The sequence below is a fragment of the Anthonomus grandis genome, chromosome 13 (genome assembly GCF_022605725.1).
Source record: "Anthonomus grandis grandis chromosome 13, icAntGran1.3, whole genome shotgun sequence".
Classification (NCBI taxonomy): Eukaryota; Metazoa; Arthropoda; class Insecta; order Coleoptera; family Curculionidae; genus Anthonomus; species Anthonomus grandis.
This window is the reverse complement of record NC_065558.1, coordinates 5,198,510-5,225,659: the sequence shown is the minus strand read 5'-3', so window position 1 is coordinate 5,225,659 and position 27,150 is coordinate 5,198,510. Positions and strand designations below refer to the sequence as shown.

Below are 27,150 nucleotides of genomic sequence, written 5' to 3'. Positions count from 1 at the left end.
CTTTAAATCTAATCATGAATCACCGGGAATTTACCTAACTGTAGACGAAATGCTTGTACCGTTTCGAGGAAGGTGTGGATTTCGGATGTATATTCCGAAAAAACCTGCCAAATATGGAATTAAAGTGCAGGTTTTGGCTGACGCTAAAACGCATTATCTCATAGATGCAGAGATTTATGCCGGTTCCGAAATAAAAGTTGATGGTGCAAAAAAGCCTACATTATCAAATCCAACAAGAGTGGTTCTTAGGCTTGTGGAGTGTGTTAAAGGCACCAACAGGAACATCACCGGGGACAACTGGTACCGTTCAGTGGAACTCGTCGACAAACGTGGACATTTGACGTACGTGGGAACCTTACGAAAAAATAAAAAATCTGTACCACCTGAATTTTTACCGAACCGAAAATGTGCAATTCATTCATCAACGTTTGGATTTACTTCTTCAACCACTATAGTGAGCTATGTGCCAAAAAAAAGTAAAAGCGTTATATTATTTTCTAGCATGCGTCATGACAATTCTGTCAACGAAACAACCAAAAAGCCGGAGATAATTCCTTTTTCTAATGAAACAAAATTTGGAGTTGAGGCATTAGATGCAAAATGTGCGTTGTATTTAGTGTCCAGAAGAACTAACCGTTGGCCAATGGCAATTTTTTTTGCTATATTGAACATTGCAGGTGTAAATTCTCGAGTATTGTACCAATTTGCATCAAAAGGTAAAGAAATAAAACGATACTCATTTATCAAAACTCTTGGGAAGCAATTAATAGATGTGCGACTCAGAATGGCCAACAAGAAAGTGCACTCAAATGTATGAATCATCATTGCTGAATTTTTGGGGGTTTCTGAGCAGCCTCAAGTACCTCCTGAAAAAAGTAAAAGAAAAAGTTGTGCCATATGCCCCACCAATAAGGATATGGAAACTGCTATCCAGTGTGACATATGTAAGTTGCCCATTTGCAACCAATGCTGCAAGAAATTGTGCCCTAAGTGTTTTGAAAAATAATTTTAGGTTTTTTTCGGTTTATGTACTATAATATACCCAAGTAATTTTAAATTTTTGAATAAGTTTTTTTTTATTGATTTTATGGCAATTTTATTATTATGGGTCCTAAGGACCCATCAGTAGTACATATGTAATAAAAATGTGTCGGTAGTAGTTCAGGGTTAAATGGAATCAATCGGTAAGAGATATTTCCTCGGTTAGGCTGTACAGTGCAACTGGTGTATTATACGTATCGATTAAATTATTATTATTCTTGTACAAATTTTTCAAAATGGCATCTGTTTCATTTTTTAAAGTTATGACATTGTGTGAAAAAAAAATCAATTTTTCTCCAAAAATACTTTCTTCCTCAAAATCTTGAACGAATTTAGAAAAACGCTGAAATTCCGTTGTAACCCCGTATTTTCGTGATTTATTTTTCATTATATATCTCTCGCGCAACCAGTAACGTTTTTTCACATTTCTATATTGGCTATTGTAAATAAGCGTATGAGTACGTAATGTTAACCAATTCTGCTTATAATTAAATTCCCTAATTTGCTTATTATCTTTGTATATTTTTTGTACGGATTGTTAGTTGTCAGAAAGAAATGAATAAATAATTTCAAAAACACATTCCTAAAATTTTGCTACTGTACACTAATCTCAAGAGCTTTAAAAAATGCCTTATTTTATATGTAAAAGTAAATTTATCCTTTTTTTGTTTGATTTTCTAATTAAATGTGAATCCCAGGGATTTCCCTGGATCGACGCCATAACGACCCAACTGAGACAAGAAAGTTAGATCCATCATTTGACCATGCTGTTTTTTAACTACAGGAGATCTCTGGATTTCGTGAGAGGTAGAAATGAAGATATACGACTCCCATTAAACTTTTAAAAAAACTAAATTTAATCGTCAAAAAAGGTCTTCGAGGAACTTCTCCTGGATGCCGATTGGTCAGTGGCTTTCTTGTTCCAGTTTTTTCCACTGTTACTGTCCGGTGAAGTTCGCATGGAAAGCGCATCCTAATGAGTATTATATACGGTGAGGAATTTAAATTTTTGAGGTGTACAGGACGGCCAACTCAGGATGAAAGTATTGAGTAGAACCTATTTATGTAAAAATATCTTGAAGCCAGAAAGCGTTTAATGAACAGCTTTTCCTTTAATTGATTCTTGTTGATTCTTCTTTAGTTTTAATCGATTTTATACTCAAAATCACCAAGATAACTTATAACAATAACTTTTATCAATTCAATGTGCGTAAACCCTTTAACAAAATCAAGAAAAAACAGCTGGATTTACAAGAGAACTTGTCACGAAACTAAAATCAAGACATGCGTTTTTTTATATTTAAATGTCTGTAAAGCCTTTGATTGTAGCAAGATTTTTTTAAATTAGAGAATGAGTAAACCTAAAAATCTATAAGATAAAGGCTTGAGGCTTTTAAAGAGTAATTTTAGGCTGGTTATCCTCTTAACAAAGTGTGATAAATTTTACCTCAAATCTTTGCCTACATCATAGTTTTTTTAATATAAAAATAATACGCTTTTCTGCTTAATTTTAGTAAATATTTACCAGTACTCAAAAATATGCCGACCCAATACATCCATGAACCGTGGATGTCTCCTGAAAACGTTCAAAAAGTGGCCAAATGTATAGTAGGAACCGACTATCCCTTGTCAATGGTCAACCATTTATCTTTTAGTAAAATTAACATACAGAGAATAAAACAGGTATAAATTCAACAAAAAAAATTAAAAGAAAGGCACAATATTAGTAAAAATAAATTTTCAGGTTTATCAGCAATTTTCCAAGTATCGTCAAGACGAGGCCAATTATTATTCAAACAACTTGAAACGATATAATGAATTACAGTGATAATTATCATAAAGGGATATTAACCGTATAAGTAATAACAATAAGGTGTTTTTTTTAAATATTTTTATTAGTAATAAATTATATTTACATGATGTAACTTTTATATTTAATAAAGGAATTAACAAATTTTGTTGTAGTACCTTTTAATTGAGCTTTTCGTTTAACACGTAGACCGTCACATCGTCATTTAGAGGGACAGCCTCAACACGATTTTTACCTGAAAATAAAATAAAAACTTAAGTGAAAAATATTATTTTTTGTTAACAATGGTCGATAATAAATTTGTTTGAGTCCAATTAAATTCTAAACCCTATGATCTACTGGTTGACCCTTAATAATAACTGACTAAACTACGCCACTGCTTTCTCCTAAGTTAAAAATTATTTGTTAGTTCTAATTCATTTAGAACTCAGTACACGTGCAGATCAGCTGTCAACAGCTGATATCCGACTAGAATAGAGAAGCACAATTTTAAAATAAAACCGGGAATATTAAAAAACTGAGAAAAGTCGAGGTGTTGCTCGTTGTTATAAGGCCTATATCCTGGACGCAGTTTAAAAATAAGTGAAGAATTATAATAAAATGGGTGTTTTCATACGTAATTGGATAAACTGCAATAGAAAAACACAATTTTTAATTCATACCAAGGTTACTAAAGAACTGAGACAGGGATATGTCCGAAAAACCGACCAAAAAGTCGAGATTTTGCTTCTCCTAAGACCTATATCCTGGACGCAGTTTAAAAATAAGAGAAGAATTATTATAAAATGAGTGTTTCATACGTAATTGGATAAGCTGCAATAGAAAAACACAATTTTAAATTCATACCAAGGTTACTAAAGAACTGAGATGGAGATATGTCCGAAAAACCGACCAAAAAGTCGAGATTTTGCCTCTCCTAAGACCTATATCCTGGACGCAGTTTAAAAATAAGAAAAGAATTATTATAAAATGAGGGTTTTCATACGTAATTGGATAAACTGCAATAGAAAAACACAATTTTTAATTCATACCAAGGTTACTAAAGAACTGAGACAGGGATATATCCGAAAAACCGACCAAAAAGTCGAGATTTGGCTTCTCCTAAGACTTATATCCTAGACGCAGTTCAAAAATAAAAGAAGAGTTATTATAAAATGAGTGTTTTCATACGTAATTGGATAAAGTGCAATAGAAAAACACAATTTTTAATTCATACCGAGGTTATTAAAGAACTGAGACACGGATATGTCCGAAAAACCGACCAAAAGTCAAGATTTTGCCTCTCTTAAGACCTATATCCTGGACACCATTAAAAAAAAGACACGAATCATTATAAAATGACTTTTTTGATGTACAATTCGACAAACTGCAAAAAGAACTGAAACAGCGATGTGTCCTAAAAACCTAAATTATAGATAACACATAACTTTTTTAAACTTTTATAATAATCTTACCGAAACTTTTTACTTCCTGATCAATATCAGATAAATCCGGCATAGACAGTCCAACTTCTCTATTAGTAATCCTATCGGTCAGTATCGTGGTGTTCCCAGGGGCCGTTCTTAACGGCAAATCCACTTCCCTATTAGTAATCCTGTCGGTAAGCACTATATCGCTAATAATATGCACGTTACTACTCGGTTTAGGGCTATCGGCAAGCAGTATCGATATCTGATCGCTACTCTCTTTAAGAAACTTATCGATAGTCTCGCTACCGATCAGATTATCAATGGAAGCGTCGATGTTAAAGTCCATATTTTCGATTGTTTTCTGAAGATCGATATATTGGTCTACTTCGTCGAAGGTCTTTTGTTCCTGAAAGTAAGAAATAAAAAATTTAGTATGGCGATAAATCCCCGTACCAACCCAACCAACTAATGAGAAATTCATACGACTAGTTTAATTTTTGAGTATGAGTTTTTGAGTTACTAAAACATTGTTTGGTTATTGACTACCGTAAAAAGAATGAAAACATCGATTTCGATTTTTATATGGAGCGTTTGAAGGAATACGGAAACTGCAACCAAACGTTCACGCTTTAAAAAAAGAATTTGTTTATCACGACAATGATTACAAGTATACACTGTATTATTTGAGTATATTTCTGGATCTGGCAAAAGCATTCGATACAGTAAATCTTTCTAATTTTTTAAAGAAATTAGAACACGGGATACGTGCAGAGTGAATAGACTTTAAAGATGTTGTCTTATTGACAAAAATGTATACTAAGAGAAATAATAAAAATTAAAAAGAAAACCTTTTCTTACCTTAACCTCCATCCTATTCTTCGGTATAACAATACACTCATCCAACTGTCCGCATAATTTCTCGTATTCGTTTTCGTGCTTGCTCATAAAATGGCGTTTCATCGAATTTTTCATCTTGAGACTTTTCAAACATTTCGGGCATCTGTACCTCAGCAATTTACTCTCGTCCTTCTTGGCGGTTTGTTCGATGCATAAATGTTTATAACGTTCGGGATGTTGTTTCCTCACGTGCCTCTGAAGGGAATTTTTCAGTTTCATTTTTAAATTACACACCGGACATTCGTGCAGTTTGTCCTGCTCGTGAAAGCTGTTTTGATGCACGATTTTCATGTGTCTGGTTAAGTTTCGTTGGTGTTTAAAAGTCGAGTGGCATAAAGTGCATGTAGAATATGCGGTTGGCTGGTGTGATTGGTTTATGTGTTTGTTAAGGTTTCTTTGGTTGGAGAAGTGTTTGTTGCAGCTAGTGCATTTGAATACCATCTAAAAAAATATTGATGTTTATGACTGTTTATTGATAAAATTAACAGTAATACCTCTTCTTGGTTTGTGGTATGTATGGAGGCAATATGGTTCTTTAAGGTATCAGCTCGATGAAATACTTTATGGCACTTTTCACATGGGTAACTTTTAATTTTCTTGTGAACAGTTGCCACATGCCTCTGATAAGTCCCGTGTGAGGAAAATATTTGACTGCATTCGGAGCACACTAGTTTGATCGTGAAATTTGCCCCACTGTGTTTGCCTTTTTGCGGTAAACTAATTGAAGATTTTATTTTTTTGGGATCGTTATTGCACGTGTGATGTCTCAATTTAAACGCCGACAGGAAGGATTTTTGGCATAGGGGGCATGAGAATTTTTTGTCGTGGTAACTCGATATGTGTTGCACTAAGTACTTTTTTTGATAAAAAATCTTTTCGCATTTGGGGCATTTTAGAATGTATTTGTGGTTGCATTTGTGGTTTTTGTAGTTTTCACTTCTACCGAATACCTGGAAAAATATCAAATTGTTTAGAGAGGTTTTAATTGGTACTAGCTTAAGAAAAAAAAGATCAAATGGTATTTTAAGGAAACTTCTTTTTCCTTATGAAGCTTACTGGATTTGTTGAAAACTTTTAAACATAAACTATGTAGGTATAAATTATCAAAACACTGAGAATTAACCGTAGTATAAAGGTATTAACAAAAGACAAGCATACTTCTTGTGAAAGAAAACGAAGAAAAATATGGTCACAAAGTTCGGTAATATTTTCGCAAAACTGGACATGGACAGTGTTGTAAAAATATCCGAGGAAAACATTTTAGACCTACATTATAAATACCACTATTTTTAAATGCTTATTGCTACTTTAAGATGTAAACATCAAAATGAGACAGAAATACGATCATATATTTCGTTCTCTTTTATGCAGTGATCACAGTAATAAATACCAATAATATAGATATTTTGGCTCTGTCAGAAATATTTGAAGGTACAATATACCAAATTTCGTCATATACTATAATGGTCTCACCAGCATAACAATTATTTATAACAAAAATTCAGAGATGGGAGGAACACAAAGTCAATAGTCTCAGATTTCTCAAATACTCCAATTGCGGTTATAATCATATTGAGATGTAGGATATTATAATTTAAATAGAATTTTGGGTTTTTCATACTCTTTGTTCTATTTACAAATTTAGACAAATTTACTATTTTCCAACTTTTTTATTATTGAACTAATTATTTATTGATTGCAGTATTTAGTATACAAACAGAACATTTTCAACACTACTATTATTATATTACAAATTGTATTGTATTAAGACTTAACAATGTTAATTATATATTGTATTAGAATACTTGAAGTGTTGTATTTTTATTTTCCAGATGACTAAAGAATATATTTTTGTGTACATAAAATTACACAGTAGTTGTGTTTTATGTCTATTCCTTGTAATTATTATTTTTTGCATATAAGATATGTGTATCAATATTACCCGAGGATATTTTTTGAAGTAGGAAAAGTTGTTTAATGGCTTCAAAAGTTAAATTTGCCGGTTATCTTCTATACATATTTGCCCAATTTAAGAAACTACAAAATCTGGTTTTACTAATTTTCCTGTTGATAAAGTTGAAGATTCTCGTATGTTTCAGTGGTCAATTTGCGTAAGTTTTCTACACATAGTTTAAGCCTGATCAGATACAAATTATAAAGAGGTTTTCCTTATTTATCTCAATGGAACAATTGTTATTTGGATGAAACTAGTTAATATAATGGATTATACTAACTAGAGTTTTAAAACAAAAATACATTCAATTTCTGTCATTTTTATGTCTCATAATTAAGAAACCCTAAAAAAATTTTTTTTAAAAGACAGTATTTGATAATGCTCTTTAAAAGAAATTTTCTTCTTAATTGTTTAAGACCATACAGTGTGATACCCCATATGCCAATTTAATTAAAAAATTGATGGAGATATAGACTTGAGTGGTTTTAGATAATGGTATATTTAAACCTTAGCGAAAAAACTTACAAAAATACTTAAGACTTTATAAGCTGACTTACCTTTTTACAGGTTTTACAAAAAAACCGTCCAATATGCAAACTCAAATGATCCCTAACCGACTTTTTCGTTTGAAACTTTTTCAGGCAAATATCACATACAAAACCGTTACTTTTATCCGGTTCTTTTACTGAGTTATCCTCATCTAAATTGTTACATATAAGGTTCGTGAATTGCAGCATGTCGTTATCCAGGCCACTATCGTACGTTCCCAAGTCGAAAGAGCCGATTCCCGGTTGTAAAAGACAGGAGTTGGAACTGTCTTGGGTGTCTTGAGCGAATTGCAGCAATAAAGGCCCTCCCACAGTGTCAATGAATCTTTGATTGAGCAGCTGGGTATCTCCTAAAACTTTTCGGCCCGATAAAGAGGCCTTTTTTGAACTATTTTTTAATACATCCGGACTTTTGGTACTGTCAATTAGTAAGGGATCACTTGGTCTCACTGTAGGAGAATCAATATTTTCTCTGGTAATTGACTTTTTTGCTGAAGATTTTCTTGGATCCTGGAGGGTTTTATGGGCAGCTCTCAAATGAGCTCTATATTCCTTCAAGTAAATTTTATAATGTAAACAAATTGACTTAAATTGATAAATACCTTTATATATTGGAATTTTTTCTGACAATGATGGCATATTTTATCTTTTCGTATGCTGGCGGAGTAGTGGGTCAAAAGATGCTCGGCAAAGCGAGTAACATTCTTCTCAAGCTTATAACAAAATTTACAGTTCCATATGATTGTAGGGATTATTTTTTGCTGCTGTTTTATTATGTTGCTTATCATTTCAACTTCTTCGTCTTCTTTAGGATTATCTAGAAATATTGAATCATGATTTAAAGTGTGATCTGGGTTTTAATATAGTTTGAGAATGAATAGGGGATTTCTCGAAGAGGGATTTGTGGGTAGAAACATGATTCTATATTAATAATTTTGATGAAACATAATAATATATTGCAACAGACTTTTACTGATCACTAGTAGACATAATTAGACATCACTTGGAAGAGAAGTAATTTAAATATTTTATTAAATTGGTTCCTTTTTATTAATTGATTAAACTTGGTTAAAAAAATTTCTATTATTTAGGGGGGGAGTAAGTTAAGTTATTTTATAGATTTTTGAGGGAAAGAATAATTAAGTAAAAGTGTTAAGAATTCAAATAATCCTTTTACTAATTACAAATATTTATAAAGAATACTAAAAAAAAATTTAAATTTAGTGAGTAAGTTCCAGGAATATTTACATTACTTCTGCAGATCATTTACTAAATATTCCTGGGAGTCATATAGGTTACATAGTAACAAATTTTTAATTCTTACTCGCCATAATATGTCCTTTAACTTCAGTTTGAGGTACCTCCTTAAAGGTAAGTACTTTTTTCTGCATCCTGAAAGCATAATAAGGCGAATACCACATCCTTAACTCTTCACCTGGCTGAATGTCTCTTATGGTACTAAAATAAATATCTTCACTCTCCTATAAATTTACCATAATAATAAATACACAATGGTTTCTCAATTGAATTAACATACTTGGTAACACACCAAGTTTTGCTCCTCTATATCTTCGGCAGATCTAACAAACATCATCCAGCAACACTCGTTTTCATCTGTAGTGTCCAAATAGCACTCTGATAACTCGGACTCTTTATTACTGAAGACTTTTAAAGGAAATGGTGCCAGAGGGTGTAAAGTGAGATTTTTCTTAGCCACAAATGGCCCAAACTCAGTACCACTCGAAATAAAACATTTTGCACAAATTACTTCAGATTCATCTGCCAGTTTTTTTATTTCGAGTTGGTGTGGTAAGGACAGGCGAGCCCTTGTGGGCACCATAGTATCTTTTATCTAAACAAAGTGTTGTTTTTTTGCTTAAATAGAAAAATATAAGAAAATAAGTTACTTACCTGTGAGCTTATAGTAATATATTTACACTCTCTATAACTGTGAGGGTCACCGCAAATGCCACATAAGGGCTTTTCTACTGGATAGTCTAAATGTTCATTAGGATTTTCCAGAAAATCCATTTTTTTATTAAAAGTTTTTAAATGTAAAATATAAACAAAAACATAATAATATAACCTAAGAAAAATGACAACACAAAATTATTATCAGAGAGAGATACAGAGTGTTACAAATATTAAGAGAAAATGCAACAGATCCTGGTAAACGTGAGGCAAGGATTATCGGATATAGAGAAACATGCTAAAAGCAGTGTTATCACAAATAACATTTTTCTCAGGATAAACTTATCCTTATGTAAGCTCTATTCATCATTATATTATTGCCTTTAATTTTATAATCTCATTTATTACAAATCTAAAGACATAACATAATGAAACTAGTGACCTCCAATTATATATATTGCGTGGCAACACTGCTTAAAGGTCGTTATGAAAAATATTCAGTGATGCCACGTCTCCTATTTTTCGTAGAAGTTTCTGAGTTTTTCCTAAAATCTACAAAAAATCCATAAAAACTATCGGAACTTCCTGATTCCGAGTCTAAATAATTAGCTTTCATATTATGCATTATTTTACATTTGCAAATCTGGTTTTTATTGACCTGTTCGACTGAAATATTCATCTGGCAATGCTGTTTAATTAATTTCATGATTCACGTCAGCCGTAATTCCTAACCTCACTTTTATGCTCAAACAAATTTTCCCTGGTTGAGAAAAAAGGCAAATAAACAGAAGGGGATTCATCAAAAGAGCCCTATTTATTTGATAAAATCCTCTTGGGAACTGTAAGGATTGATTTATAATCATATAATCTTACCGAACTCCTTACAATTGTTACCATGTCGGACGAGGAATCAGTAAGTTTGTTTTCACAGCATATTTTCCAAGAAAAGTTACTATGAATTTTCCCATTTCTATTAGGTTGTCGAATATCTAAATGGTGCCCTTGTAAGCCATGAGGTCAGCGATAAAGTGCAGAATCTAGCAAAAGTCAAGGAGCTTCTTATACATAAGGCCCCTCACCTTTTAGCCAAATACTTGCCGAATGTGCTTGGCTTTATTACCGAGAAACATCAGGATGTTAAAAGGAACTTGGTGGGATTTATTGAGGAAATTTGGTAAGAGTTCTTTTTTGATATGATTTAGAATTGGGTTTATATTTTGGCTTTAGTAAGGTGCGTGAGAACCTAATCCCCAAAGTAATGGTAAGCCTCCACATGTTACTTTGTGATGAATCGGTCCAAGTACAAAAAAGAGTAATCCAAGCAGCGATCACCATATACCGCAGAACTTTAGCATGGATTTGTAAAGCTCAAACAATCACAGAGGAAATGGAAGAGGGATGGAAGCAACTGCACACCATTAAGCTAGAAATTGCTAATATGATTGATAGTGATAATGATGGTAAGAACAAGACAATTCCTAAGCAGGTATAGTAAAATTGAATTTTTAGGTATCAGAACAAGTTCGGTAAAGTTTTTGGAATGTGTTGTGCTACTACAAACTTACCCTGATGAGACTGAGAACAAAAGACCTAATGATTTCTCTCTGGATAATGTTCCTTTGACATTAAAGATTGCTAGAAGAAGGAAACTTGAAGAGGAAGCAAGGTAACAATATAATTTTCAATTTGTTTTATGTTCTTTATTCTTTATTATATGGTTTCAGTAATCTCTTTGAACTGTTGGTAAAATTTCACGGTTCACCACACATAAGTAGTGCCAATTTGTTGGCTTGCATAGGAGTCCTTACAAACATTGCTAAAAACAGAGCCGAGTTTATGGGGAGGGTTATAGATGCTCTTGAGAAACTTTATAATAATTTACCTCCCACCCTAACCACCACCCAAGTCAGTTCTGTTAAGAAGAAACTGAAAACTGAATTGTCCAATTTGGTTAAGCATCCCGGAGCTTATGAACATCTGGGCAGGTTGAGTCCTCTTTTATTGGAATTAGGTAAGTTCATTCGTTCACAGTAAAAATTACATTAAAAAAAATATAATTATATAGTAATTAAAATATCTATAGCATTACAATTGGCATTGACATTGGTATAATAGTGAAAAATCTTGATTGTTTGATCTAATTAGATGGATGATTTAATTGAGTTAGAATTTTTTTTTTGGGTTTCAATTCAAAAATCTGATGATGCCTCTTGATGGACAAAATATGTGTCATCTTTAAAAATTACTTCCAGGTAGTTTAATTAGTCCTGTTATGCTGTATACCATTGAAGAGCTGATTAAACTCAACTGACTGGAAGAACTGGAAAGTTATCGTATTTATTTATTAATTCACAAAGCATAATAAGCAACCAATTAAAGTAGAAGCTAATATGCATAATCTCACAAATAAATTAACCTAAAATAGAGACTTACAAATTAATTAGATACAGATCAAAATGCTTAAACCTATACACAAGACACACTAGTAAAACATGTTATTGTTGTCTATCAAAAAGGCTTATCATTTTCTTGACCTTGACCAACAAAATCGATAGGGAAAAATTCATCAATTGGGTTTTTACAAAGCACAATATATATTTTTTACTTTTAGGTTTGGAAAGGATTTTGGGTTTTCAGTTTAGTTGCCAGGCAGTTATGTATTTTTAATAACATAATATAGGAAATTATCTTATCCTATAAAACCTTCTCAAATGTGCTTAACTTACTGGATTAAATAAGAGACTTCTTCCAGGCAGTTGAGTTACATTCTTTTATTCCTTAAACCTCCTGAAAGCTGCTTAAGTGCACTCAACTGCCTGGACGAATTATAGTAGCTTCCTTCACGGCAGTTGAGTTGGGGACAGATGCTCTGTTTATTCTATAAAACCTCGTCAAATGTACTCAACTTCCTGGAATCAACAAAAGTCTACTTCCAGGCAGTTGAGTTGTAACCTGTCATTCCGACACACCTCCTGAAAGTTGCTTAAGTGTACTCAACTGCCTGGACGAATTAGGAACTTCCTTCCAGGCAGTTGAGTTAGGGACAGATGCTCTGTTTATTCTATAAAACCTTGTCAAATGTACTCAACTTCCTGGAATCAACAAAAGTCTACTTCCAGGCAGTTGAGTTGTATCCTGTCATTCCGAAATACCTCCTGAAAGTTGCTTAAGTGTACTCAACTGCCTGGTCGAATTAGGAACTTCCTTCACGGCAGTTGAGTTGGGGACAGATGCTATGTTTATTCTATAAAACCTTGTCAAGCGTACTCAACTTCCTGGAATCAACAAAAGTCTACTTCCAGGCAGTTGAGTTGTATCTTGTCATTCCGACACACCTCCTGAAAGTTGCTTAAGTGCACTCAACTGCCTGGACGAATTATAGTAGCTTCCTTCCAGGCAGTTGAGTTGGGGACAGATGCTCTGTTTATTCTATAAAACCTTGTCAAATGTACTCAACTTCCTGGAATCAACAAAAGTCTACTTCCAGGCAGTTGAGTTGTATCCTGTCATTCCAAACACCCTCTCAAAGCTGCTTAAGTATACGCAACTGCCTGGTTGAATTAGGAACTCCCTTCCAGGCAGTTGAGTTGGGGACAGATGCTCTGTTTATTCTATAAAACCTTGTCAAATGTACTCAACTTCCTGGAATCAACAAAAGTCTACTTCCAGGCAGTTGAGTTGTATCCTGTCATTCCGACACACCTCCTGAAAGTTGCTTAAGTGTACTCAACTGCCTGGACGAATTAGGAACTTCCTTCCAGGCAGTTGAGTTAGGAACAGATGCTCTGTTTATTCTATAAAACCTTGTCAAATGTACTCAACTTCCTGGAATCAACAAAAGTCTACTTCCAGGCAGTTGAGTTGTATCTTGTCATTCCGACACACCTCCTGAAAGTTGCTTAAGTGTACTCAACTGCCTGGACGAATTAGGAACTTCCTTCCAGGCAGTTGAGTTAGGGACAGATGCTCTGTTTATTCTATAAAACCTCGTCAAATGTACTCAACTTCCTGGAATCAACAAAAGTCTACTTTCAGGCAGTTGAGTTGTATCTTGTCATTCCGACACACCTCCTGAAAGTTGCTTAAGTGTACTCAACTGCCTGGACGAATTAGGAACTTCCTTCCAGGCAGTTGAGTTAGGAACAGATGCTCTGTTTATTCTATAAAACCTTGTCAAATGTACTCAACTTCCTGGAATCAACAAAAGTCTACTTCCAGGCAGTTGAGTTGTATCTTGTCATTCCGACACACCTCCTGAAAGTTGCTTAAGTGTACTCAACTGCCTGGACGAATTAGGAACTTCCTTCCAGGCAGTTGAGTTAGGGACAGATGCTCTGTTTATTCTATAAAACCTCGTCAAATGTACTCAACTTCCTGGAATCAACAAAAGTCTACTTTCAGGCAGTTGAGTTGTATCTTGTCATTCCAACACACCTCCTGAAAGTTGCTTAAGTGTACTCAACTGCCTGGACGAATTAGGAACTTCCTTCCAGGCAGTTGAGTTAGGAACAGATGCTCTGTTTATTCTATAAAACCTTGTCAAATGTACTCAACTTCCTGGAATCAACAAAAGTCTACTTTCAGGCAGTTGAGTTGTATCTTGTCATTCCGACACACCTCCTGAAAGTTGCTTAAGTGTACTCAACTGCCTGGACGAATTAGGAACTTCCTTCCAGGCAGTTGAGTTGGGGAGAGATGCTCTGTTTATCTCATAAAAGCCGGTCAAATGTACCTAATTTCCTGGATTATAAATAAATCATTTAATTCTTTCTACCTCAAATAAATCCTCTATTACTACCTGAATCATCTGGAAATTTCACATATTGACTGCAACCCTGAAGGTATGAGTCAACTAGGCTCACACCATTTACATTCAGGTGGTATAGCCAAATTAGGTGCCTATAATTAAATAATATTGTATTTTTCCAAAGAGATGGTTAATTGATCCTCCTAAAATTGACTCAAAAGTTCTAGACAGTAAGGAGAGAAATTCTGAAGTTATTTGTTAGTTCATTTTAAGATGCTTTACCCTTAAATATAGGAAATAATGGGAAAATACTGGCAGAAATACACTGGTTTATTAGTTTGATCAACATAACAACTATAAGCTTTCTAAGAATTTAAACTGTCCTAGTATTAAGTTGGCTGAAATGAAAATAGAAGATTGTCTATAGAAACAGGCACATAATCAAGGAATGAAGTTGATGAAGTAGGCATACTACTAAGAATGTTACCTGCAATAGATGAATAGAAGGAATTAGAATATTGTTCATTTAATACATTTTTAGTTTGTTTTATTAGTAGCGAAGGACGCATTCGAGTATCTCGCATATCTCTTTAATGCCATTGTGTTCTTATCCATAAATGTCCTTTTCTTTTCCTTGTGATCCTTCTAAGGAAGTCTTTTTTTAGCTTCTTAGTTAAACCTCTAATTGAATTTCTTACAGACAAGAATAGTTTAATAAATTAATAAGTAAGAATATTTAATAGTATAATTTTTAAAAGGCTGTTACGTGTAACAATAAGTGGCTTTTATTCAACAAAGTCCCGAATATTATTCCTATTTCTGGATCACATACAATACAAATTATTTTTCAAATAGGTTAAGCATGATTCCAGTTCTATGAAAGTATATGCCTTGAAGATTTTGAAATAATTATTCCTGGGATGTCGTTTCCCAAAAATAAGAGAGTATAACAAGGAGTGCTTGGACCAATATTAATCCTTCAACAAATTTACCGCAAGGCACCAAAAACTATATTTCTTTGGTTTTTTCTTATTGATACTAGACACTAGAGCTGTTTTTCCATGCACTTAAGCACCAAAAAAGTTTTAGATCGTGGTCTATTCAGTATGTTTCATTTTAAATTGAAAATAAACGATTCCCAATGTATTTATTAGAGAATATTCCATTCAAAATATGTCCCAGTATGTTTCATTTCGTTCTTATTAAGGTCACAATATTTCTGTCCCTTTTTTCCTAACTTATCCACCCACTTTTACTTTTGAAACGTGGAAAACGAATGAGCAAACTTAAAAATCGAAGCTGGTTTGTAATTGGAGTTTAATTGACAAATTGCTTGTCTGTAATTGTTTAACCGTTCTTTAGTGCCTAAAATATGACTACATTGATAGACCTATCTTGATAATATAAAGGTGAGACCGATTCAAACGGTTTTAGGTTGTACCGAGAGCGAAATAAAGAAAATGGTGCCGAAATCGGACGAGCGACGTAGATACCAAAAGCGCACCCTGGCGGAATCCTCGGAACGCGCCTCCAAACGATCCCGAATGGAAAGATTAGAGGAGGCACCTGCTCCGTCCGCTTCCTCGGTCGTTATCGAAGAGGAGGAACCCTCTTTACCTCCCGCGAAAACGCCACACGAAGCCAACGAGAGGTTCATTAAAGCGAACCTGACGATCGAGAAAGCCATTTATTTGATCTTCACGAGTATTCCAAAGTTACCGTTGAATATGCCGGTCAGTTTTAATAAGGATTACGCGAAATATATGTTGAGCGGCAGGATCGGACTGGAGCATTTGGCCGACGTGATGGCGCAGCAGTTCGTCGAGGCCAAAGTTGGTCCCGGCGTAGATATCGTAGTGGAGGAGAGAGTTGAGGTGACGAAAAGGAAACGGGAACTTGAAGAGAGTATGAAGGAGGAGGAATTGAAGGTGAGTGGAATTTTTTGTGGTATGAGGCCAGTTTAATTATGCAGCTGGTTGCAATCTTGTGTATCAGTTTTATTCAAAAATGTTAGAACATTAAATACACTAGAATAAACATTGGCTGATGTTGCCAGTGATTACTCACTTTTAACAGAAAAAAATACAGTGATATAATAAATTATTATAATTAGCAGAAACTGAATTGCATTCTTTATTATAAAGCAAAAGAAAGAGTGAAATCCGTTTAATAACCAAAACTATTTTGCACTATATTTACACTAATCACTAATAATAATTAATATTTACAACATAGAACGGCAACGCTGTAAATTTCGCCCAGAAATATTCTCCCGATAAAGGTATTTGGCAACTGCGCTCGTTATTGACATTTGATAGTTTCCTACAGTATATTTTGAGTGGTTTCAGGGCGTTTTTTTAATTAATATTAAAACTAAAAATTCCCTTTTTGCGGAAAAATTATAAAGACGTCTAAAGTTGGTCACATATATGGGGAAAAAGGAAATTCAAATCGTTCCTGTCACAGGCGAGTTAGGTGTCATCCTTTTAGTTTATAATATAATAAAAGAAGACATATTTGTGAAGTATCTATTTGAGTATTGGATACCAAAACTAAGCTTTTTCTCTTCATTTCTTGAAATTCTTTTTTAGGAAAATATTAATAAAAATATGCAATTAAGAATATTATTATAATATAGCAAATTTTTTGGTTATTCGAACCCAAAGTTCCGCAAAAATAATGTTTGCAAAAATGAAGGTAGTGTCTGGTCAATATCCAGCAATCAAATTCATATTTATAGTCCGCGCCCACTATTATTTAATTAATATAATGCCCGTATCTCCTGGAGTTAAAAAGGAATTTTATTAATTTTTTGTCTAGATTTTAACAATGGTTTATAGTGGGTATACACCTCGACGAACTAAGGCTTTTTTGCGAAAATTAATTAAATGGTTAACTTTCAAAGGAATCGAATTAAACTTTTTTCTATAATATATAATTAATATCTAAACGGATTTGAGATGGTAGCAGACCTCTACAAACGAAAGCTTAAAAATTGCTAAGTTGTTAGATGTTATAAACGGTTATAACTGTCAAAGGATATGGTTAAAACTTTTCCTTATAGCCGTTAAGAGTTATAGCACTTTATATTTTTTAACACCTAACAATTCAATAATTTTTTACCAAAAAACTTTTATTTGTAGAGGTTGGCAACCACCTCAAATGCGTTTAAATATTTATTATATACTATAGAAAAAAGATTAATTCAAATTCGTTGGGAGCCTTCTTCATTTTTTTAACATTCGACTTTAAATAATTTTTACAAAAAAACTTAAGTTTGTAGAGGTTTATAATCACTATAGATCAATTTAGTTATTGATTGTTAATATCTGGACAAAAAAATATTAAAATTCCATAGGAATTTCAGAAGATACGGGCATTATATCAATTAAATAACAGCGGGCACGGACTATAGATAAGTCAAAAACCTTCAGCCTTCTTATAAAGACTTGTACCATAAAACATTTTTATTTGCTTCAATATAAAGGGTGGCCATTTTATTAGGGGCCTATACCTTTTCTCAGAATCTACAGGGTGTGCAGAAAATTTCTTACAGAAGCGTTTTCGTTTTAAGCGAATTTTTAAATTATTTGAGTTTCATCAATACAGGATGCTCAAAAAGTTGAGAGTTTTTAGGTTTCTTGGGAGATATTAAGGTAATATAATAAACTTTCTTAAGAACTACCTTTCCGAATTTTGTGTAGTTTAGAAAGAAATTAAGGTTTTCTATTTTTTGTTAGCAATTTTATGTCATCGGCATACCGTGTTTTGTAATGCTGGTAATTAAGACTTTTTAATAAAAATTCTACTATGACTTAACAACCTTCCGTGGTGACCGGGTATTTTATATTTATACAGGGCGAATTTCCGTTGTTATTTGTCAGTGTTTTTTTTTATGTATTAATTTAAATAGACAATGATACATTATAAAATATTTATGCTGCTTATATAAATATGTCATCAAACTATCTTTCATTTTCAAGATTCATTAATCCTGTACTTGAAATGAATGATTCGTTTAGGAGCCAATAAATAAAAGTCCAAATATACTTATGTTGGCCGACGTTTCGCCAAGTGGATTGGCTTCCTCAGAGAACTAAAATACGATGTGAACAAGAGCTATTGCAACAAATGTTTTACGCCTGTGAAATTTTACTGTAAAATTTTAAAAATTATTGAAATCTAAATACCTAGAAACTACCGGTATACAGATATTACGAATAGATATTGTGGGTGTCAAAGTAACTCTGAAGTACTTTTTGTCAAATGAAATTAATATTAATGGTTCCTCTGAAAAATTCTACTCCACATAGACTTATCACAAAGAATAAATAAGTCAAAACCATAAAAAAAAATATCCACTGTGGCTTACTCCTATTATTCAACATATAAAAAAAAGCAAGAACTTAGATATCTTGAAATTTGTAGGTGTTCGCAGTCAAGTAAAAATAGATATAGACAAATCTTATAAAGAATATATTTCTTGGGTAGAAAATAAATAAAAAGAACCCCCAAGACCCCAAAGGTCTTTGGACTTACTTAAAAAAAGAAATCTGAAATACTCAATTTATTATCATATAACGATGAAGAGCCCTCTGATATAACAGATATTCTAAATGGAAACCAAAAATGACCATTGGACCGGAACAAATACCTTTTCCATTATAAAGAATTATCAGGAATCTTACAACTCGCACTCGTAGAAATACATCTTTCGCCTCCTTTATTTCATACTGTTCTAACATTTTTGGTTCAGCCATATGTTTAAACTATGTAAAAGTCTATTGCGTTCATACTTTTTAATACATTCTGCTTAGTTTGGGAAGTAGATTAATTTAGATTTTTTAGTTTGATTGTAGGGTTTTAAAATTAGGGATAGACATAACATTACAGATATTTAAAATAGCCTTTGAAGTTTTTATTATTTTCAAGTAGAGTTAATTGAAATTTCAATAAAATCATTCATATCATCTCTAGAGCTCTATTAGACTTCTGTAAGGCCTTTGACATCAAACAGATAAAATGGCCAGGAACTAAATAATAAATTTGTCATATACAAAATATCGTTAGAAGTAAGATTTTGAATTAAAGCAACGGATTACGGCATTTTAGGAACACCATCAGACTCAGAAATGTTTTAATGTAAATCTTTTAACAATACACCTGGTAAATTCGCTTCTAGTTTTCATATAAGTTTAACTGACATTTTTAATGTTTAAGAAACATTGAAAATCTAGAAAACAATTAAAATTAAGAATGTTCTTCCGCTTTTCACTATCAGTTCAATCTAAAAATTTCCTTTTTTTTGTCGAACTTGGAGAAAGATGTAGCAACTTTCGTTAAACATTGGATAAGTGTTAAAGGTAAAACATTCAAATATGGTTAAGCAACCTATGACATTCACTATCACAGCTGTGTCAGCTTTCGAGACAGATTTAGTAGAAGATATTCAAAATAATAAATGCAGTTTGACAATTCAATGCGATCTTTCTAAGGTTGTCGAATATTATCCACTACCAGATAACAAGGCAATATTTACTGTATCTAAGACATTCGTTGAAAGGTAGTATTTATTCATTATTATTAAAGGATATTATCACCGATCCAGGAATTAAATTTATAAAAAGTCACTTATTAAAAGTTAATCAATTAAATTCCACCGGATATGATCACAAAACATTAGGAGCTTTATCAGCATATCTTAGGATTCAAGTCTCCTAGAGACGAAATAATTGGAGTGCTTGGGTTCTTTTTTGGTCTTTTTTTATAGTAACAACGTGAATACAAGTACGAAAAATGCCATTTGGACTTTTTTTTGGAAAGCCTTGTGTAATTCCAATTAATGTTAAAAATTACATAGAACCCTTATATAACTTTAACAATTAACTAGTGGAAATGAGTAAGTGGAAGAAAAATTTTGATATAAAATTTTAGCTATAAACCAGGTAAAAGAGTGTTGTTACACAATCATAGTAGAATGAATAAAATGGATAGAATGCTTAAAGGACCATATATGTATGATTATTAAGGAAAAAAGGTGTAAATATTATTTTAGACATTGAGGGTAAAAGTGTAGTAGTAAAACTTATTTAATAAAGCTATGTTATTTATAGTTATAATAGTGTTAAGTTAAAGTTATTGGGTTTTGGCAGATAACTTGAGTACATTTCAACCTGAACCAAATTCTTAAAAATCACAAAACTAAAAATATTATATGCCTTTCGACCATTCGTCATCAAAAGTAAACAACAGTTAAGGGAACTCACTCTTTATGTTTTACAACTTTACTTCACTTCTATCTATTTACGTTGAACTTTATTCTAGCCGGCCAAAAAAGATAAACCAAAACCCCCCAAAACCAAATCGCTAAAACTCCAAGAGATCACTCGACCCCTTTCACGAGAAACCAAAGAACAGTTACTCGTATCGGCAGTGAAACGCCTCATCAGTTGCGACAAGATCCGTAACAAAAATTTGCAACAGAAAATCGTCACCACTTTTGCAAGTAACTTTAACGCAGCGGTGCGGGAAACTGTGTTAACGCACTTATTGGCCGACTTAAGAAGCCACGTGGATACGGCCCTGGCTTGGCTGTTTGAGGAATACAGTATAACGCAAGTAAGTTTAAGAGTTTTTTCCTTGAAAGAAAATGAGAGTAAATTGTGGTGATCTTTAAGGGATTTGCCAGAATTCCTCCGTTAAGGAAGGGAATAAGGCCGGAGGAGTGTTACAATATTCTTTTGTGCAGTTTTATTCAGTCGTCATCGCACGACGCTATAATTTTATCCAGGTTGTTGTTGGAGGCTCCCATGATAACTGACGAAGCTTTGGAGGAGGTCAAGATCATTTGTAGGGACGATCGAAGATCGGGTAAGTTGCCTTTTTTTGAGAATAATAAAATTGAAGGTTTTTTATAAAGTTTAGTTTATTGGAATTTATGTTGAAAACCGAAAAGTATTAGAAAAATACTCATTTAAAATCAGTAAAATTAAAAATAAGAAAATCAGAAGCAAAAGATGAGTAATCTTTAATGATCGTAAAATTAAAAAGTGTCCAGAAAATTTGGCAAAGGCTTAAACGTATTAAAATTTGGATCATTAGAAAAAAAGTGAAATATTGCAACAATTTTAATTGTGCAGGTGTAAATTATTTTTTACTTAATCGATCTAATTCTTCAAGTGGTGAGCCAAGGGCCTTCTCTCTTATTTCCACTTCTCTCTTCCTCTTCCATTGAACAATTGTTGCCACTTACACTACCGCTCAAAAGTATTTGCCCACATATGACTGTTTCAAAGTTATAACTAAAATTAATAAACCCATCAGTTATTCTTATGAAACGGTTTATTTATAACAAAATGAATATAAACAATACATTTTTCAATTAATTAAATTTAGGAAAATCTAATTTTGGAATCATCTACATGTCCGCCTCGATTTTTAATAACAGTTTCACAGAGTTTCGGTAGCCTTCTAATTAATTTGTCCAAAGTTTCCTGAGGTATTTTGTGCCACTCTTCTTGGATGATCCTCCACAAGTCTTCTTTTGATGTGGGGCATGATTTTCGCACTTGTCTATCCAGTTCATCCCACAGTAATTCGATAGGATTAAGGTCCGGTGATTGTGGGGGGCCATACCATAACTTTCAGAAGATGTTGCCTTTGTAATTGACCTAAATATTGCTTGCACAATTTCGACGTGTGCTTGGGGTCATTGTCATGTTGAAAGATGAAGTTTTCCCCAATTATTCGAGTACCAGAAGGAACTACATTGTCACTTAAAATTGTTTTCTAACCCTCTTTTCGAAGAATTCCCTCTATTCTAATTAGATCGCCCACTGCAGATCCTCCGAAACAACCCCACACCATCACCGAACCACCACCGTACAGTTCTCAGCGACCCTCGAATTTCGACGTGTCACTCCAGAGAACTTTCTTCCAGTCATCAATGGTTCATTCTTTGTGTAATTGTTCTTCTTATTAACATCCTTCAGTAGCGGCTCTGATACAGCTAAACGCCCTTTAAGACTAGCATTATAAAGTGGCCGTTTTACTGTCGAAACACTGACCGCTTTTTTACGCTCCTTGTTGATTTTTGCTGTGATTTCAGGGGCGGTAAGGCGTCTGTTGCGTTTGCTTGTAATCATAATATTTAAATCCTGCTTTGAACTTGTTGCCTTTGGCCTTCCCGATCGAGGTTTGTTGCTAATAGTTCCTTCTCTGGTGAATTTCCTAACATTATAATCGACAGTCCGCCTTGGAATTCTCAAATCCGTCGAAATTTGATGGTTAGTCTTTCCAGCCTTATGAAGTCCACTGATAATACCTTTTGTTTCTACCGATAATTTTTTTGTTTTAGCCATTTTAAAGAATGTTGAAAAACCAGCAAAGAAACGGTGACAATCGTCAATAAGCAAGTTTTTAGAACAAACAGATTAGTTTTTTAGAAGAAGTGCATATTTTCACTACACTGCTTGTTATTTGCAAGACTACTTTTAAAAACTCAGTGTTTTTTAACGAACCATAGTTGATAGGTATGCTGTTTAAGCATATATGTAATTTACAAAAAAGATACAATCTAAATATAGGTATAAAGATAAGATTTTTGTATCTAATTTGAAATATTAAAAAGAATACATGGTGGGCCAATACTTTTGAGCGGTAGTGCGTGTGTATCTTCAGGGAAGTGAAGGGGTGGACACTTAAAGAAGCCTAGGTTAAAATTTTCAAAAAAAAAGGTATTAACAGGATTTAAAAAAGAAGCAGAAAATTTTAAAAATTTGTAAAAAGTCAAAAAATTTTAATAAAAATTTAGTAGATCTTTAAAATGTTTAATAATGTAAACAAATATATATCTCAAAGTCATACATTTTAGAAAACCAGGAAAAAAATTAACATTTTAGAATAATCTAAAAAAAAATAAAAACGTATATTTATTACATATTTATTTATTACTCAGGAAATAAAATCAAACTTAAAGGAGGGTTTAAAATACATATTCAAATTATAAATTTCAGATGAAATATTACGAAGAATAATTATTAGAAGAAAAATATAAATATGTCAGACAAACGAAAAAGTAATAAAAGCAGGTGCTAAGAAATGTCTAGGATATCTATTATAATTTAATATACAGTGGCTAATAAAAATAAGGAAACATTTAATTTTACCTTCTTACAATCACCTTATTTACAACCAGAAGTGTATTTTGTGCATATTTCTTAAACCTCATCAATTTTAGCAAATAAGCATAAAGAACGTTAAATTTGTTTTTGCGAATTGTAATAACGTTTTGGTATTTTGTTGTTCACAAAAGTATGGAAACATTTTACATATTATTTGATAAAATTAACATAAGTTAAAGGTGCAAGTTGCATTATACCAAAAAGGTGTAAAGCAAATTGCCATTTCTAAAAGTCTTAACTTGAGAATGTCTTGACCATTAATAAAATCATTATACAACGACGAACTGTAGAATTTGCACTTAAAAGTGCAAGACCGAGAAGTGATAAAATAACTGCCGTTTATATTATTAAGGAACTTAATATGCGAAATTGCTCAAACTCAAAGCTTTCTGATATAACTGTTAGAAGTCGCCTTATAATGGGAATCTTGATTGTCCACGTGCCGCTAAAAAACCTGCGATGACGAAATGGTATAGAGTAGCAAGGTCAAAGTTTACTCGAGATCTCAAATATTGTACACAAAAACAGTGGGCTTCAATACTTCGACAGTTCAATTTATTTAAGAGTGATTCTGCAGGTCAAAGATTCGACCCAAAGTTCTTAATTCCAACTATAAAACACAGTGGAGGCAATTCGATGTTGTAGAAGGATTGGTTTACTAGTCAGAATCAATAAGGGTACATTGACATATGGGAGAGTATGGATTTGCCAACAGAATATAGAGAAACAACTGTAGAGAAACGTGGAACTTCAAACTTTGAAAATCAAATTAGGAAAAGATACACCAAAAACCCAGATGATCTATGGATAGTTTTGCAGGAAGAATAAATATTCAGCCGTTATGAGAAGCATGTAGATTCGATGGAAAGATGATGTAAAGGAGTCAGTAAGGCTAACTATAAATTATTATATGAATAGTAGTTTTTTTTGTTTAAACTTTAAAAATGTTTCCATAAGTGTATTTTTATGTTTTATAAAATGTTTCCATTTTTTTGTTTGTTATTGTAGTTACTTAAAATCAGGCATAAAATACATAATATTTTATAGCAGTAAATTAGTTTTGATCGCAGTGATCACTATCTGCTTTACCTTTTCAAATACACTGAACTTAAATATGTTAAAAAAGAATCACTACCTTCAGTATATATCCACCATTTTTAAACCAAGACTTTTTTCTTTTTAAGATGGTGTCCGAGCATTTTTTTTGATATTTCACAGTATAAATTTCATACAAAAAGATAGTAAATATGGACCAACTTTCAATTTATTTTTAATAGGGGAGGCATATTAAAGAACATCTAATGTAATTAACTCCCAAGGCAACTTTTGACCCTTAGAATCCTTAAAATTAAGAGATTTTCAGATTTGGGACTATAACATACTAATTTTTTAGGAAATTTGATTTCCGCTATGAAATCTCATATATGGTAAGCCTGGTCTATTTATATAAAATAATTAAAAGAAATTTGAGATATATTACAAAAACCAGAAGAAGAAAAACACATTTAAAATCATCAGATTTTAAAAAATGACTAGCCAAAGGGCATTTAAAATATCTATATCCACATAAACCCTTTGTTATGTGTCTATCTATACTATAGGAAAAATAATAATCCAAAACTAAATTAAAAAATCAATATATTTCTTCTTCATTCATATTTACTTCTTTGTAAAGTTTTAATTCTGTCGGTCTTAAATTGATTTATTTTTTTTTTCCTCCTCTCTTTTGTCAACTTTTCCTTCTTTTTCTTCTTTTATATTGATTCCATTACTTCCAGAAGTTTTGGAAATAATAATAATTGTGATTTTTGTGTTCCAATAATCTTAAATTAAGTTGTTCTTCTTCTCACTTCCCATACTTCTTCTTTTACACTTAGTACTTCATATTCCTTTACTAGAACAGAAAAGTATAAGTTTGGTCAAAGTTTCGCACTTATATTACAATTAATGTTTAATTGGTTACACGTGTTTCGCCCCAGGGCATCATTTCTAAAATTAAATACATTCTTAAAGACGGCAAATTTAAGACGTGCACACTACGGATAGTTTACGGATACAAGAGTTCTGTATACAGTTAAAACTTAATTATCAATGTCATTTATTTTCACCTTTAATCTGTCAAGCAAGACTCTGACTTTCTTCATCGTATCTACATTGCTGGTCTCCTTAATCCCAATTAATCGAATTTTATTTCTTCTTCTCTATCTTTATCTATTTTTTTTATATTGACTGAAAGAAATATTTTTTGTGTACCAGTAATTTCTTTGTTTTCCTTTTTATTACTTTGGCTCCAAATACATGAAAATTTTTTTTTATTATTTTTGCAAACAATAAAACCAAAATAATAAAGAATTTTGGGCCTCGGTCGACGAAATTGCCTCTAACTCAGCAATATTTTGAGGTACAAAAAAAATGATTATATGAAACTATTAATTAAAAAATACTCTTTCTTTGATTAAACTCTTTCAAGAAAATTATTATTATTTCATCAAATTAGAAACGATTTAAATAGTCAACCCAGAATCTAATTTCCATCGCTAAATCTATTCCCAGGTATTCCTCTATAAAGAAACAGGATACAAGAAAGTAAATTCTCCATAAAATAAGTCCATTTTCGATGCGACTTATACTAAAACAAGCAAGGCCTAGAAAATTAGAATAATTAAAAAAAAAAGGCAATTAAACCAATTTACGCCGAAAAAACTAATTTTAAAAAATTAGCAAGGGCAAATTGCATTTTTAGAGCTTCACTGGCACAAAACTAATTAATCAGCCAATCTGTAAAAAAACATTTATAACTCGAAGGATTATTTGCAAAACTTTTCCATTATTATTATATTCCATTATTATAATAGTTAATGTAACGTCGGGGGTGCCACAAGGATCTCATTTGGGCCCCCTTTTTTTCATAATATTTATAAATGATATATTTAAATGTTTTAAACACTCGGAGTTTTTGCTTTATGCAGATGATCTTAAATTCTTTAGACCTATAAAATCACATGAAGACTGCCAGCTCCTGCAGGAGGATATAGAAAGCCTTGTTGAATACTGTCGGATCAATTGCCTTTTTTTAAATATTGGAAAATGTCAGTTTATTTCATTTACTAAAAATAAATTAAAAATTCAAGTTAATTATAATATAAATAATGTTGATCTTAAAAGGACCCAAGAGGTGAAGGATTTGGGAATCATTTTTGACGAGAAGTTACTTTTTGATAAACATATTAATACCTTAGTGTTAAGTGCGTATAAAATGTTAGGGTTTATTAATAGGCAGGCTAAAATTTTGAAATCCTCTAGATCCTATATTTTTTTGTATTATGCATTTGTTTATAGCAAGCTTAATTTTGGGTGTGTTGTTTGGAATCCGATTTACTCAATTTATAAAAATAGATTGGAATCTGTGCAGAACAAATTTTTAAAGTGTCTTTATTATAGGGATAATTTAAATATTGTTACTAATGACTTAGGTGATATAAGAAAACATTTTGGTATACTTACTCTTGACAACAGAAGAAAAATTTCAGACCTTTTATTTTTGCATAAACTGTTGAATAATAGAGTGGATTGTCCATGTTTGATGCAGGGGTTGAGATTTAATATTCCATCACGGCAATTAAGACTTAGTGATCTTTTTAATTTACCTTT

At 32.4% G+C, this 27,150-nt stretch overlaps 3 protein-coding genes across 5 annotated transcripts in view; 2 read left to right on the top strand and 1 right to left on the bottom strand.

Moving 5' to 3' along the window:
- Positions 1-10: 10 nt before the first annotated feature.
- On the top strand, positions 11-2,703 carry LOC126743786 (uncharacterized). Of its 2 annotated transcripts, none has more exons than XR_007662990.1 (3): positions 11-716; positions 771-944; positions 2,556-2,703. XR_007662990.1 is itself a non-coding variant. In XM_050451007.1 (3 exons), exons 1-3 carry the CDS (start codon positions 50-52, stop codon positions 2,556-2,558), a joined length of 831 nt encoding a protein of 276 aa, XP_050306964.1. In that variant the 5' UTR covers positions 11-49; the 3' UTR covers positions 2,559-2,703. The 2 variants fall into 2 exon arrangements, 1 of the variants encoding a protein (XP_050306964.1); XM_050451007.1 differs by having other exon boundaries at positions 784-944.
- A 212-nt stretch (positions 2,704-2,915) lies between these two features.
- On the bottom strand, positions 2,916-9,947 carry LOC126743785 (PR domain zinc finger protein 15-like). 2 transcript variants are annotated; one of them, XM_050451005.1, is made up of 9 exons: positions 9,571-9,938; positions 9,197-9,511; positions 8,984-9,140; positions 8,262-8,476; positions 7,669-8,211; positions 5,652-6,107; positions 5,119-5,598; positions 4,306-4,666; positions 2,916-3,086 (listed from the first exon to the last, which is right to left on the bottom strand). In XM_050451005.1, exons 1-9 carry the CDS (start codon positions 9,688-9,690, stop codon positions 3,013-3,015), a joined length of 2,721 nt encoding a protein of 906 aa, XP_050306962.1. In that variant the 5' UTR covers positions 9,691-9,938; the 3' UTR covers positions 2,916-3,012. The 2 variants fall into 2 exon arrangements, with proteins under 2 accessions (XP_050306962.1, XP_050306963.1); XM_050451006.1 differs by lacking the exon at positions 5,652-6,107 and having other exon boundaries at positions 5,119-5,352; positions 9,571-9,947.
- Positions 9,948-10,298: 351 nt separating this feature from the next.
- The window catches only part of LOC126743784 (symplekin), a 32,652-nt gene continuing 15,800 nt past the window's right edge, over positions 10,299-27,150 (top strand). Inside the window, exons 1-8 of the mRNA XM_050451004.1 lie at positions 10,299-10,483; positions 10,548-10,744; positions 10,798-11,030; positions 11,080-11,236; positions 11,295-11,581; positions 15,752-16,245; positions 20,642-20,935; positions 20,995-21,187. Coding sequence (XP_050306961.1) covers positions 10,466-10,483; positions 10,548-10,744; positions 10,798-11,030; positions 11,080-11,236; positions 11,295-11,581; positions 15,752-16,245; positions 20,642-20,935; positions 20,995-21,187 — 1,873 coding nt within the window. The 5' untranslated portion in view covers positions 10,299-10,465. The remainder of the gene's footprint in view (positions 10,484-10,547; positions 10,745-10,797; positions 11,031-11,079; positions 11,237-11,294; positions 11,582-15,751; positions 16,246-20,641; positions 20,936-20,994; positions 21,188-27,150) is intronic.

What these genes read in the sequence shown, in the direction of transcription:
- LOC126743786 (XM_050451007.1), top strand. Translation starts at nt 50, where the DNA reads ATGCTTGTACCGTTTCGAGGAAGGTGTGGATTTCGGATGTATATTCCG. An exon ending in GTACCAATTTGCATCAAAAG is followed by an intron (nt 717 to 783) that starts GTAAAGAAATAA and finishes TGTGCGACTCAG; the next exon opens with AATGGCCAACAAGAAAGTGC.
- LOC126743785 (XM_050451005.1), bottom strand. Translation starts at nt 9,690, where the DNA reads ATGGATTTTCTGGAAAATCCTAATGAACATTTAGACTATCCAGTAGAA. An exon ending in ATATTACTATAAGCTCACAG is followed by an intron (nt 9,512 to 9,570) that starts GTAAGTAACTTA and finishes CACTTTGTTTAG; the next exon opens with ATAAAAGATACTATGGTGCC. An exon ending in TCAGGAAGTAAAAAGTTTCG is followed by an intron (nt 3,087 to 4,305) that starts GTAAGATTATTA and finishes TTTTATTTTCAG; the next exon opens with GTAAAAATCGTGTTGAGGCT.